Source organism: Trachurus trachurus, assembly GCF_905171665.1.
Source record: "Trachurus trachurus genome assembly, chromosome: 17".
Taxonomy (NCBI): Eukaryota; Metazoa; Chordata; class Actinopteri; order Carangiformes; family Carangidae; genus Trachurus; species Trachurus trachurus.
In genome coordinates this window covers 3868286-3883156 of record NC_139900.1, presented here as the reverse complement: position 1 = coordinate 3883156, position 14871 = coordinate 3868286, and the positions used below count along the sequence as shown (strand labels likewise).

The 14871-nt window shown below is 42.8% G+C and overlaps 1 protein-coding gene across 1 annotated transcript in view; it reads right to left on the bottom strand.

Annotated features, from left to right (window-relative positions):
- Positions 1 to 3990: 3990 nt before the first annotated feature.
- The window catches only part of LOC311001069 (tomoregulin-1-like), a 79355-nt gene continuing 68474 nt past the window's right edge, over positions 3991 to 14871 (bottom strand). Inside the window, exons 7-10 of the mRNA XM_083992034.1 lie at positions 13740 to 13799; positions 9058 to 9181; positions 7521 to 7682; positions 3991 to 4171 (exon numbers count right to left, since the gene is read on the bottom strand). Coding sequence (XP_083848160.1) covers positions 4087 to 4171; positions 7521 to 7682; positions 9058 to 9181; positions 13740 to 13799 — 431 coding nt within the window. The 3' untranslated portion in view covers positions 3991 to 4086. The remainder of the gene's footprint in view (positions 4172 to 7520; positions 7683 to 9057; positions 9182 to 13739; positions 13800 to 14871) is intronic.

Below are 14871 nucleotides of genomic sequence, written 5' to 3'. Positions count from 1 at the left end.
TTCAGTGGAGGAAGGGGAGGTGGGGGGAGGGGAGGGGGTGCTGACCTACGACCTGTAGACGTTACAGAAAAACTCCTGTGACAGAAAATAAAAAGTACAAACACAGACAGAGGGACGAGCGAGGATCTGAACCAGGACCTTCTACTGCAGGTAAACCGCATCACAGCCTGCAGTTTGACCGAAGCCGACATGGACACAAATAATCTGAATAAAAAATAGGAATAAATGCCGATTCAGAATAAAACACATCGATTGGAAAATTTTAATCCAAACAGGCTCATTTGGAAATACATTTCTTTCTGATCAAGATGGGTGGTTTATGTTAGTTGATGTTCGGAAGTAAATGGTTAATCTGATCAAAGTAGTCTTAACCTTCATCCACTGTCTGCTTTTTTTTTTTTTTCAATAAACCCCTGCTCGGGTCCTGCTGTAGCCGAGTCCTCGCATCACAGAAGAAGTAAAAAACTGTTGTGCTTGCAGCTTAAGTAAAGAGAAAACAAAACATTTGCGAAAATGATATATGTAGGTCCAGATCATATTGTGTGGATTTGTTTAGAGGAGGCAACAGGAACATACGAGGGAGAGAGAGGGGCGAAGGAGCAATTTGACAGCGTTTGTTTACGGAAGGAAAAGCTTCTTCTTCTACGGCAGAACTTCCCTGTGCATGTCACAGTGAATTTATTCTGATTAACTGCTTGATGCATGTACACACGCACGTTTTAATCAGATCAAATTATTTCATGTCTATGTAAAACAATGAAGTTGGAATTTTCAATCAGATTGTAGAAAATAAATGCACATGTGAACGTGGCTATTGAATGATATCTGGTGATTTTACTCTGTTCTGTTCAAGGACGACTGAAGAAGTTCCCAAACTGGCGTCCTGGACCCAAACAGGGAATGTCCAGGGTTAGGGAAGCACCCTCACTCAGGGCTAGCTAAATGTTAGCTATCCTGCTAGCTACACGCGCTAAAATGGTAAACAAATCAAGCTCGGTTCATGGATGGATGGATGGATGGAGGTCCTGGTTCAGACAAAAACAAAACATTTCAACATTTTCTTTGCGGATTTTGGAACAAACTTTGCAGACTGACTGATTGATGCATTGATTGATTGACTGATTGATTGATTGATTGAGTCCTGGTACAGATTAGTGACTGAAGCCTCTGATGGTTTTTCTACGGTGACGTTCAGATGAAAACACTGCGACAGTTTGACTTCTGCTGTCAGATACCAAACTCTCAGGATTTTGTCTGACCTACCAAAAAACACCGACCGTGACGGAAATGAAGGATTTACATTAAATTAACAATGGTTGAGGCGTCGCCGCCGGACGCTGCTGGAAAGGTTTCCTCGGTGATTGACCGACCTTGTGATGATTGGTTTTTGTTGTGAGACATAAATACAAATATATCATCAAGAGAAAAAAAATGCTGATGAAGAGCAACTGGAGGGCGAGGAGGGATTTAAACAACCCGGGAAACAACACAACTCAATTATCAGTTTGCAAAGACGTGATGGGACTTTGATAGAAAAGTCGTGACTCAACACAAAGAGTTTAACAACAGGTTGTGTCACAGTGAAGTCAAGGACACGGGGGGGAACGACACAGAAAAGGCATCTTCATTCTCTGGACCTCCACTTCCTGTTGAGGATCAGCTGCACCTTGTCGTCCGTTATCTCTGGCTAAGACTTCTTAAAGTGATACACCAACATTTTTCTTTTACATGTCTTGCCTCACTCCCGAGTCCATGACCAGCAGATAGACACCATCCTTTCGACTGTGCGTGCAGTAACAAGGGAGATAGAGCCGTATCGCCCGTAATTAGCTTAGCTCAAACACTGGAAGTGTATGGGTAGTGTTAGCCTGCCTCCACCTAAAGTCGCTAATTAGCTTAGCTCAAACACTGGAAGTGTATGGGTAGTGTTAGCCTGCCTCCTACCTAAAGTCACTAATTAGCTTAGCTCAAACACTGGAAGTGTATGGGTAGTGTTAGTCTGCCTCCACCTAAAGTCACTAATTAGCTTAGCTCAAACACAGGAAGTGTATGGGTAGTGTTAGCCTGCCTCCACCTAAAGTCATCAGAGAAACTCTTCAGCAACTCTAAACGGAAACCGGCGGGCCGATCTTCGTCTCAGAGCTGACAAAACTCTCCGGTAAGGCATCTTGAGCGGTCAAATGCCGCTAATGGGACGAGATCGGTCAAAACGGAGGGTTCAAGCAAAGACGCTTTATTTTGGTTCAAGCTAGCTACATCGAGGGTAGGTTAGCTTCCTATTTCAAAGTAAAAGCACTTCTGTATGTAAAGGGCAACGGGTGTTTTATATAGTGAAAGTAACCGGAAGTGCGTTGGTCACAACAGCTAGCTTGAGTAGCGCCGAATTTGTCCGAACAAAATTGTAAACAGCTGGTATTTAGACAAAGGACACACTGCTGATCTAAACGGCTACTTTCTCACCTAAAAATGTTTGAAATGTCGATAAAGTGATATATTTACAGAGTTTAGAGCTAAAATGAAATCAACTTCTGACTGCAACTGATTTCGGCTCAGGTAGGAGGCAGGCTAACACTACCCATACACTTCCAGTGTTTGAGCTAAGCTAATTACGGGCGATACGGCTCTATCTCCCTTGTTACTGCACGCACAGTCGAAAGGATGGTGTCGATCTGCTGATCATGGACTCGGGAGTGAGGCAAGACACGAAAAAAGAAATGTTGGCGTATCACTTTAACGTTACTGCGCCGTTAGCTACGACCTGCATCCGATCACATATTGCCCATGGGATTTTTCTCTGTGCTTGGAATGTCTCACTGTGGAGCAAATGCAAAATGAAGACAAAGAAAATCAGAAGAATAATAATAAGAGGAAACATTTTTTTCTCTCACATTCATAGAAAAGTCTTGATCACAGCATCAACCAGCAACCAAGACTTCCTCCGGTTACATGAGTCGGTCCGACCGCCGACACCTTCGCTTAGGCTACAATCCGTCAATCATAAAAAACATTCCGGGCCTCCGATCGAGCGTCACAATCGTCGGCCATCTTTAAAGCCAAAGTGGATTCTTCTGGGAGATCGTGCTCCGAGGTTTTCCCAACCATCAAAAAAGTGTTTTTCAAAACATTCCTTTTCATAAACACCGATAAACCCCGCCCACTCAGTCCTCCGCTCCTCTCGCTTCTTCTGTCCGACTCTTGAGTTTCCCTCCGTCGTCGTTGGACCTCGGCGGCTCTGAGACGGAGGAGGAGGAGGAGGAAGAGTCGCAGCTTTTCTTTTTAAAAAGTTTTAAAACTACACCACGGTACACAGTTTTCACAAGTCATGCGAATATACAGGAACTAGAATTTAGAAAGCAATGTTATAAATAAACGTTAACATAAAAAACTGGAGTAAAAACTACTTTGAATAAAATAATAATAATAATATAATAAATTATTAGGTTGATTAAACACAGTGAAGTCTTTACACAGAGTTTCATACCAAAGAATAAGTGTAAACAGATCTATATGACTGGCTGCTGGCCCCGTCTCGCCGCCTATACCACATTAAAAACCAACTGCATTTGGTGATCAGCTGCACATTATTAGTAAAAAGTGAAACACAGAGGACGTGAAAATCATCGTTTTCAATAAATAGCACATTCCAGAAGGGCGGACGACGTTTCTCCGTGAGCCAGTTCACCACACGTACCACATGTAGAAAGCATTCAAACGCAACCTCTTAACGAAGCACTTCAAAGTAGTAATTAAGACGTCTCACATGGTAACGACGGAGAGCGACAGCGTGTTCTGTCGATTCGGCTTCTTCTACTTGGTCTCGCAGCAAAAAAAACAAACAAAAAGAAACAGACAAACGAACAAAACTGAATTATGACGGCGCAACAATTCCATCCAAAGCAGAAAGGAGAGAAAGTAAGGCCCCTTAAATAAATACTCTCATTCTTCTCTTTTCTTTTTTCTTTTTTTTTTTTTGAACGGTTTCCCCCGGAGAAAAACAAAAAAACAAACACATCTACCGTTAAAAAATGGCATCCTGACGCCGTAAGAAAAAACTTATCAAAAAGAATCACCGACGCGTACGGCTGGCTATACCATCCTGGAGTTAGTGTCCGAGGAAAAGTGTCCAATGTTTTGTTTTTGCCGACGACCTCTGTTGTTTTTTGGACATTTCCTGAAGAGAAGGAGAGACAAATAAAGAAAAAAAGAGAGATTTTAGATAATTTACTTCCAAAAAGACACATAAAACACAACTCTGAAGGTCACACCCTGGGTGAATCATGTCAGACTAATTAACAAAATATAAAAGCTGAAGTTTCCTTCACATGACGATATAAAAGCTGAAAATATAAATGCTGGAGGCTCCTTCATATGAAGATACAAAAGCTGAACATATAAAAGCTGAAGGTTCCTTCACACACACTAAAAACAGTTGGGTTAAAAAATAACCCAATTTTAACCCAACTGCTGGTTCAGATAAGGACTAACCCATTTTTGGGGTTATTTCAACCCAACAGGTTGGGTTATTCTTTTTGACCCAACTTTTGGGTTGAATATTCAACTGTTTCACTGAAAAATAACCCAATTAATTGAACAACCCAGGAATTGGGTTAAATTCATAGCCTATAACCCTGAAAATGGGTTACACTCTGGAAAAATAACCCAAAAATGTAACTCAACACCAATAACTCAGAAATTGGGTTACAGAAATAACCCAACATTTTTTAGTGTGCATGACAATATAAAAGCTGAAAATATAAATGCTGGAGGCTCCTTCATATGAAGATACAAAAGCTGAATATATAAAAGCTTAAGTTTCCTTCACATGAAGATGCAAAAGCTGAAGAAATAAAAGCTGAAGATATAGGCTACGGGGTCCGCCCGCTATTCAGACATCCCGCTATTCCGACATGTCACTATTTAGACATCCCGCTATTACGACATCCCTCTATCTAGACATGCCGGTAGTCCGACACTTTTTGATACCGCTATTCCGACACGTCTTTTTTTTTTTTTTTTTTTTTTTACATCTGCGATACCCAGGCGCGTCTCTCTCTCTCTTTTCTTTTCAGCATGTCTATCACCGGTTTGATGAGGGAGTGATGTTCTTAATCTCAACAACTAAACTATCAAGTCGCAAACAAAACTGACACATATGATAAACAAACAGAACTATGCTGCAGTTTGTTTGTCAAGTTAACCTGTCACCTTCAGCACCACGGACAGCGCCGCGGATGAGCCGCGGAGCTGCAGCTGTGAGCGTCTGGGCTCTGGGCTTATGGCCTGGGGTCTCATTTATCAAAACTGTAAGTAAGCAGTGTAAAACTGCTGCTACTAAATGTTTTGCTTAGGCCTACGGCGAAAAGACACCCAACATATTTACACCTTTTTCAGATCTATCAAACTGTGCGTGCACAACTCTGCACCTCAACTTTGATAACTGGATCCAAGAATGGTGCGCAGTTGTGCACGTGAACACACCTCCGTCCCCGGAATGCCTACACAACCATATATGGTCAGCACGTGCATATTAATTAGCCATGTGCGCTCTGTGGAGCGACAACAAAGTGACAACGAAGACAACGGGCGGAGGGAGGGGGAAAGAAAGCGAGATACATGGCATCGGGCAATAAATCAGGCAAAAACCTCCCAAATCTCAACAAAAGGGAGCAGAAAAAAGAATACTCTTATGTAATCTGCCCCTTTATTCCAGACAATCTTTTTTTTCTTCTTTTACCTATGTTAAAACAATGTAAAGCAGCAGGATAAACTCAGGTGACTGAATAATAACAGTCTCAGTAGCTGCAGATCAGTGTGCGCTGCCGCCGGTGTGTTTTTAAACTTGGAGGGTTTGTTTTTTCTTCTCTAATAGGCCAATGTATTTGTGTATGAGAAACAGTGTCTCAGATGAAAAAATAAAAATAAATAAGAAGGACACGTCTGACTATAACGTAATCAATCAATGTCGGAAAAGCGGAATGTTTGAAAAATAGTAAAGTGCCGCTACTCCGACAATGAAAAAAAAAAAGTCGGAATAGTGGGACGCTTAAAAAATAATGTTAATGCCGCTATTCCGACAATTAGAAGTCAATGTCGAAATAGCGGCATGTCTGAATAGCAGCATGTAACCATAGGCTACAGGTTAAAGGTTCCTTCACAGGACGATATAAAAGCTTAAGCTAAAGGTGTGAAGCAAACTACAACTCCCATGGTGCACTTTGGCCAGAGCTTGAAAACAACAAATCTTTTCTGAGTGGGTTCTTTTCAGAGGCAGATCCTCATTAGACATGTTGTAAACCAACTTATTTTTTTTATTTACTTCTTATTATATCTTCTTTTTTCCAAACAACTATGTATATTAGATTTGATATCTTTTATTCTATTGGGGGCTCTGTAACAAAATAATTTCCCCAAGATAAATAGATGCGAGACAAAATCTAAAAGCTGAAGCTCCCATCACATGAAGATGCTCATGGAAACTGAAGGTGAGAAGCAAAACTACAACTCCCATGATGCACTTTGGTCAGAGTCTTTTCTGAATGGGTACTTTTCAGCTGCCTTCACTGGGGCATCATGGGTATTGTAGTATCTAGAAAAGCAGCTCCTCATTAGACAGATGCTTGTTGACCTTCTTCAGGCGTGCGGGGCAGTTGCTGGTGCTGCCCCTCGGTGGTCGGACGGTTACGGCGCATTAATGAGCCTAATATGCATTAAAAGGATTATCATCAGCAGGCTTTACTCTGTGTTATTATGTATTTAAGAGTGTTTTTAATCCACAGGTTAACAGCGTGGATTAAAAACACTGAGGTGGAGAACACACTCTCCGTCTGTTCATGGTTACAGCTCAGAGGGATTAAAACTCGTCTGAAGCCTCTTTCTGCCTCTTACACACACTCCACAATATTTATAGAATAATATATAAGAGCCTGGCATTTACTTTGTAATTTTAAATATTTAATAGATTCACACATAAACTCACATAAATATGAAATACAATATGGTTTAATTGATCTACTTATTCTGTTAACAGTGTTTTTAACAGCGCTCTTGTTCCTTGTTTTTGCGAGTTTATTTTGTCTATTATTATGCTCGTCATATCACTTTTATCTGTCATATCTCAATGATTTTAATATTGTTATCTCCTTATCTGTTCTTATTTGCCTATAGGGACTACAGTTGGAAATTAACATTAAATGAATAAATTCCTATCCTATCCTTTAGCGACCCTAAATAATTTAATCAGTGAATTTTTCCATTAATCCCTCTGTTTGGGTGAACAATAAAAAATAAATGAAGGTTGTTTTTATTATTCTCTCCTTTAATGGACCCCGGTCTGTAATAGACGTAAATGCTTTATCACCCAAGAGGAAAAACGTATTAAAAATATTAAAATATTCACTCAGAGCTCAAAACGCATCAAACTGAACCTTTTTCTAAATGAACAGGGATTAGTTTGGGTTTTTATTTAATAATTAGAAGCTTTTGAGATTCAGTTTGTCTTCAGTTTGCTTTTCCACTTTTACCTTGTGATGCACATCACCACGGCGACGATGATGGCGATCTGCACGGCGCCGATGATGGCGGCGATGAGGACGTAGTGCAGCTTCTGTCCGCTGGGGACCACGTAGAGGATGTTGAAGTCCTGCGGCTCGTCGCACTGCGTCCCCTTGTAGCCCGAGTCGCACCTGAGACCGACAGGAGGAGAGGTCAGTGAACGCACCGCAGCCAGAGTCACCGGATAGAGGACGAGTCGCCTTGTTGTTTACAACGGGTAGAAAACCAGCATGAGAACAATAGTGACGGACGAGAGTTTCGCTATATATATCTACTTTTTCATGTCACTATATCACCGTTTAGACTAATCTGATGTTTGTAAAGTCTATAAAACCAATGATTGGACAAACATTACTACTTACTACTTACTTTACATGTGCACATTTTTGTAATTAGTCATGGTTATCGTAAATCAGCGGGGCTAACGGTCAAGGAAGGAAGGACAAAAGGAAAGAAGGAAGGAAGGAAGGAAGGAAGGACAAAGGGAAAGAAGGAAGGAAGGAAGGAAGGAAGGAAGGAAGGAAGGAAGGAAGGAAGGAAGGAAGGAAGGAAGGAAGGAAGGAAGGACAATGGGAAGGAAGGAAGGATGGAAGGATAAAGGGATAGAAGGAAGGAAGGAAGGAAGGAAGGACAAAGGGAAAGAAGGAAGGAAGGATAAAGGGATAGAAGGAAGGAAGGAAGGAAGGAAGGAAGGAAGGAAGGACAAAGGGAACAATGGGAGGAAGGAAGGAGGGGAAAATGGAAGGAAAGATCGATGGAGCGAGGGAACAGATTGGGTCAAAAAAGAAGGAAGAAGTAAGGACGAAGGGAAGGAAGGAAGGAAGTTAGGAAGGAAGGAAGGAAGAACGAAGGGAAAGAAGGGAGGAAGGACAGAGGGAACGATGGGAGGAAAGAAGGAAGGGAAAAGGGAAGGAAATATAGATGGAGGGAGGTAACAGATCAAGTCAACTGGATCAAAAGAGGAAGGAAGAAGAAGTAAGGACGAAGGGAAGGAAGGAAGGAAGGAAGGAAGGAAGGAAGGAAGGAAGGAAGGAAGGAAGGAAGGAAAGAAGCAAGGGAAAAAGGATTGTGAAAAGAAGGAAGGAAAGAAGGAAGGATAGAGGAAGTGAACAGATTGGGTCAGATTGGACCCAGAATGACAACGGGAGGGTTTTAACAGCTGACGTCCTGGTGTTAGCTTAGCTACCGTTAGCTGTCCCTGTCAGCTGAGCCACTGATGCTTTCTAGACACTGTGATTCCCTCAAACTGAATAAATTCAACACATAGCAACACAAAACACACACACAGAAATAGTAATGTTTCTTCAATCATTTCAGATTTGTCTAAACGGTGATAGGGCGTGAAAAATATGATATATAGCTAAACTCTCGTTCGTTACTATTGATCTCATTCAAATTACGTGCTGGTTTTCTACCCGGAAGTAGAATGTAAACAACAAGGAGATTCGGTCTAGATACAGAAGATGAAGGAGGAAACGTGGAGCTGTGATTGGTTGACAGACACACCTGCAGGTCGCCATGTTGTACTTGATCTCACACTTCCCGTGGACGCAGAAGCCGGCGTAGCTGTCGGCGCAGGGGATCGGCATCCCGGCGTAGAACCCGTCTCCGTGGTCCAGACCCGTGGTTTCTGACGGGACATCATCATCATCATCATCATCATGTGGCAAAACTATTTCCATTTAAAGGGATAGTTCAACATTTTGGCAAATCGTCCCATTGCCATAATCCCTATAGTCACAGCAGTAGGTTCGTTACCTTTAATTGATTGTATTTTTAGAACGGCGGAGCAGAGCCGTGAGCTGCTCAGAGCTATGCTACGGAGGCTCATTATGGGATTTCTTGGTTTCCCTCATCAAACTCATCAAATACACAATCCAACAACTCCACAACGCTCTGGTGGACAAGTTGTGAGCTGCACATTCACCACGCTATGAGATAATAACACAACGTTACCAGACAGAGTTGTTTTAGAGGGAAATTCATGCAAAACCGCTGCTGTGCGTTGCCTTCAGGGACAGTTTTTCATCAAGCAGTCTCTGAATTTCCCTCTAAAACAACTCTGTCTGGTAACGTTGTGTTATTACCTCATAGCGTGGTGAATGTGCAGGTCACAACTTGTCCACCAGAGCGTTGTGGAGTTGTTGGATTGTGTATTTGATGAGATTGATGAGGGAAACCAAGAAATCCCATGAGCCTCCGTAGCGTAGCTCTGAGCAGCTCACCGCTCTGCTCCGCCGTTCTAAAAATAGCTTGCACCGACAATTAAAGGTAACGAACCTACTGCTATGACTATAGAGATTATGGCAATGGGCCAATTTGCCAAAAATGCTGAACTATCCCTTTAAATTTGACTTTTTAATGATGCAAATTGTAAATTCAGTAAGTTTTGCATCTTAATCTTTCACAATTTTGGTTTTTTTTATTATTATTTTCTACTTCGGTATATACAGTATATTTTCTAATAAATCATGTTTTCATAAATGTTGTTTTGATGAAATATTTCTCTCTCTGTGTTGAATCGAGGTTTCCTACGAGGAGCTGAGTCATAAACACACGGAGAGACTCCTCTGTGATCTGCAGCGCTCGCTCGTTAAAATGACTGATGCTCGGTACAAAAGTCACATTAACATAAAAAAGCTTTTTACTAATAATAATAAACCTGGTGCTGTGGAGTCTTAAAGTTCACGACTTCAGTTGTTGCACTTTGTGGATTTATGACTTGAAGGCGTTTAATCAAAACCTTTTAAATGTGAAGAGAGATTAGGAGGAACAGTTTAATTAGTTTCACGCTGCAGTGTGATGATAACCAGTCAGAACTTAGTGGTGAGCACGACGCCTTCACTGACACGTGGAAAATACAGATTCTCAAGTTTACTGCAACATTTCAACATTAAGTCCTCCTGGGTCAAGGAAGGAAGGACGAAAGGAAGGAAGGAAGGAAGGATGGAAGGAAGGAAGGAAGGAAGGAAGGACAAAGGGAAAGAAGGAAGGAAGGAAGGAAGGATAGAAGGAAGGACGAAAGGAAGGAAGGAAGGAAGGAAGGGAAGGAAGGAAGGAAGGAAGGAAGGAAGGAAGGAAGGAAGGAAGGAAGGAAGGAAGGATAAAGGGATAGAAGGAAGGAAGGAAGGAAGGAAGGAAGGAAGGAAGGAAGGAAGGAAGGAAGGAAGGATAAATGGAAAGAAGGAAGGATGGAAGGATAAAGGAAGGAAGGAAGGAAGGAAGGACAAAGGGAAAGAAGGAAGGAAGGAAGGACGAAAGGAAGGAAGGAAGGAAGGAAGGAAGGAAGGAAGGAAGGAAGGAAGGAAGGAAGGAAGGAAGGAAGGAAGGAAGGAAAGAAGGATGGAAGTTAGGAAGGAAGGACAAAGGGAAAGAAGGAAGGATGGAAGGATAAAGGGAAGGAAGGAAGGAAGGAAGGAAGGAAGGAAGGAAGGAAGGAAGGAAGGAAGGAAGGAAGGAAGGAAGGAAGGAAGGAAGGAAGGAAGGACGAAGGGAAAGAAGGAAGGAAGGAAGGACAAAGGGAACGATGGGAGGAAGGAAGAAAGGGAAAAAGGAAGGAAAGATAGATGGAGGGAGAGAACAGATTGGGTCAAAAAAGAAGGAAGAAGTGAGGACGAAGGGAAGGAAGGAAGGAAGTTAGGAAGGAAGGAAGGAAAGAAGGAAGGAAGGAAGGAAGGAAGGAAGGAAGGAAGGAAGGAAGGAAGGATGTAAGTTAGGAAGGAAGGAAGGACAAAGGGAACAATAGGAGGAAGGAAGGAGGGGAAAAAGGAAGGAAAGATCGATGGAGCGAGGGAACAGATTGGGTCAAAAAAGAAGGAAGAAGTAAGGACGAAGGGAAGGAAGGAAGGAAGTTAGGAAGGAAGGAAGGAAGGACAAAGGGAAAGAAGGAAGGAAGGAAGGAAGGAAGGATAAAGGGATAGAAGGAAGGAAGGACAAAGGGAACGATGGGAGGAAAGAAGGAAGGAAGGGAAAAAGGAAGGAAAGAAAGATGGAGGGAGGGAACAGATTGGGTCAAAAAAGAAGGAAGAAGTAAGGACGAAGGGAAGGAAGGGAGGCAAAAAGGATTGTGGAAAGAAGGAAGGGAAAAGGGAAAGAAGGAAGGAAGGACAAAGGGAACGGAAGGAAGGAACAAAGGAAGGAAAGATAGATGGAGGGAGGGAACAGACCAGGTCAACTGGATCAAAAGAGGAAGGAAGAAGAAGTAAAGACGAAGGGAAGGAAGGAAGGAAAGAAGGAAGGGAAAAATGATTGTGGAAAGAAGGAAGGGAGAAAGGAAGGAAAGAAGGAAGGATGGAGGAAGTGAACTTAACAGGAGGGTTAAAACAGAAGAGTTTTTGTGGCTGCAGCAGCTTTTGAACACGTGTCCTTCACTGTGTAACGAGTCGTTGTGATCTGATCCCTCTGATCGTCCACACAATGAAACCTTCATCCTCTCTTTCATCTCTCGTTAGCGCCGCGCGGCTAACGAGCGGCTAATCTGTGTTTATTTGTGGGAAATTACAGTGTCAGCAGAGACTCATTGGATTTCCTGCTCTCCCCTCCCCTCCCTCTCCTCCTCTCCCCCTCCTCCTCTCTCCTCCTCCACTCTGAGGACATGACTGTGTATGAAGGAGGTATTTTCATTAAGTCTCATCCCTCGCTCCGTCCTCCTCAGCAGGTTCAGCTGCAGGTCGACAGGAACAGGAAGTTTCATCGTCTCAGAGGTCGTTAGGAAACTGACTCCGGTTAATTAAACCTCAGAGGTCTCATCAAAAGGTCAAGAGGTCGGGGGGGGGGGGGGGGGGGACGAGAGAGGGAGGGAGGGCGGGGTCATGAAGGGATCTGTTCGTTTTCCTATATCGCTACAGCAACAGGTGTAGCTACCGGACCCTGATTGTCATGGTTACAACAACAGCAACAACAACCATGACAACAAACGGTCACGGATAAAAGAAACAACGTAAACCGCCGGTACCATCAAATAGGACCACAATGGAAATAAGCCTTTGGGCTTTATTGTGTTTTTAATCCTTTTGAACACTTGTCTAATGTTGTTCAATAAAGTTTTCAATCAATCAATCAATTTCACGAACCGTATACTACCGTACTGCCTACTACATACTGCGTTATATGTACTGTATACTGCATACTGAATGTGGGATTCAGTCTGCTACTTCAGCAGACCGACGCCGTTATCATCGCAGTATGCAGTATACAAGTTTCCCAGAATGTATTTCACGGCAACCGGTAGCAGTAGCTGTAAAACAGGCTAAAAGCTGTTTTATTTCCCGCTCTGGCGCTGTAATTATGTAACTTTATTAAGTTTTAATATTTTTTCAAGTAACTGTTTAGATCCCAAATATACGTCCAGTTTATCCAAATGACGGCTGTTTAGAAGTTTGCTACAATGATTTTCAGAGAAGTGAAGCTCAGCAGCGACTGCGACATCACAGAGGCAGCAGCCGGTCTGCAGAGCTGCTCTGCCGGCCAACCTCCGTCGTCATCCCGGGGGAGAAAACGATCGCTAATTAACTTACCCGCAGGTTTTTAGAGGTTTACCACCGGCTGGTTAAATTATTTTTAGATAAATGTTGGTCTAATTGATGAAGTGTAACAATTGTGGCAGTAGCATTAGTTTGTTTGAATGTAAAGTGAAGCTTCTTGTGTGTGAGCAGCGCTGCCTCGGGGCTCTGGAGCCTAACGTTACGTACAGAAATCACCACATTTACAAAAAATAAATAAATATTTTACAATGAACCGATCAGTCTGCATTAAGTTTTATTTTATTAAACTATAGTTACGGTACACGGCTACACTACCGTCTTTGGTTACGCTCTGGTTACGGTTAGGACGTCAGGGGAGCATTGCATTGTGGGATACAGTACGCGATGTAGACTGGTCAGATGCATACTGGAAATATTTTCCGAATCAGTACGACATCCGGGAACTTTTCGCATACTGCAGATTTTGCTTTTGTTCGCATACTGCATACTACATACTACATTTTGGCCAAATCAGCCTACGTACTAGCAGTATAGTATGCGGCTTCGAATACAGCCTCCCTCTCCTTCCTGTGTCATTTCATGTCGCCTAGCAACAAAACCCAACTGCTGGTTGTGGTTAACCGACCTGTGTCTGCTATGGCGACACATCAGTGATGTCAGATGGTGATGTAAGAAGAAGGTTGATCCAAACAGGAAGTTTCTTACCTAAGACATTTACTTTGAAAGGACTGCTGTCGTCCTTCTTCCCCTGTTTCTCTTTGTCGGCTGTGGAGGAAACAAACAAGACAGTTACAGACAGGTACAGACAGGTGCAGCGGTGGGTTTATTTGGTGCATTGTTACTGTGGTGGTGATTCTTCTGCCGACAGGTTCACGTCTTTGTGCTGCTCTCTCACACACACACACAGAATCAAACACACACTCATCCATTTTTAATGCCCCTCCCCCACCTCAAGAAACCTGAAGTATTTTGCTGCAGAAAACACAGATTATGTAACACTGAGCTACTTTTGCTTCTAAAATCAAGAATGAATCAAAAATGTTATCCCATTATTTATTCTATTTATCCATTTATTGCATTGATCGGTATTATCCTGTTGTTAAATTTCAAAATAAAAGTATTCAAAATCATTTTGAGGCATTAAAGGGACAACGAGGAGTTTGGTTATAAAAAAGTCTCACGTTAATGTGGATGAATCTACGTTACCACTTGTTAATGGGCCCATTTTCAATAAATATATCGTTTTGTCTCTATCGTTATTTTGTTATTATTAGTGGGGGCGGAAATGCTGGTCGAGCCGACCAGCGTTTCTTTACTTTCGGTTTCGTGGCGAGTCATGAGAATAACGCCGCCGAATCGCCTTTTATGGTCGGGACTACGACGGTATCTGATCGTCTTTGAACTTCTGACTTTAATTCTTGATGAATGAAAACATGAGTCTGTCTTGCGCCGGTCAAAGAATTTCACGGTGCGCGGAGGCTCATAAATGTAGTGTGGAAAAACTTCGCTTTTCCAAAACTCCTCGTTGTCCCTTTAATAAATGAGCCTCCAGGAAATGATGTGAACTCTTTCACAGTAAAACGCCCGTCTTCATCTTCGTCTTCATCTTCGTCTCGGTGGATCTGCTGATTGGCTGGACGCCTGGAGGAGGCAGCGGATCAGGAGAGAGGGCAGGTGCTCCTCACCTCAGGGTGCTAGACGCCCTCATGCCCCCCCTCTCCACCCCACCCCCCCCCACCCACTGAGCCAATCAAACGCTTGGTCTCCGGCCACCGCGCTGCCATGAGCGGTGACAAGAAATCCATAAATCCTGCCGGTTCCCGTCTGCTGCCAGCCC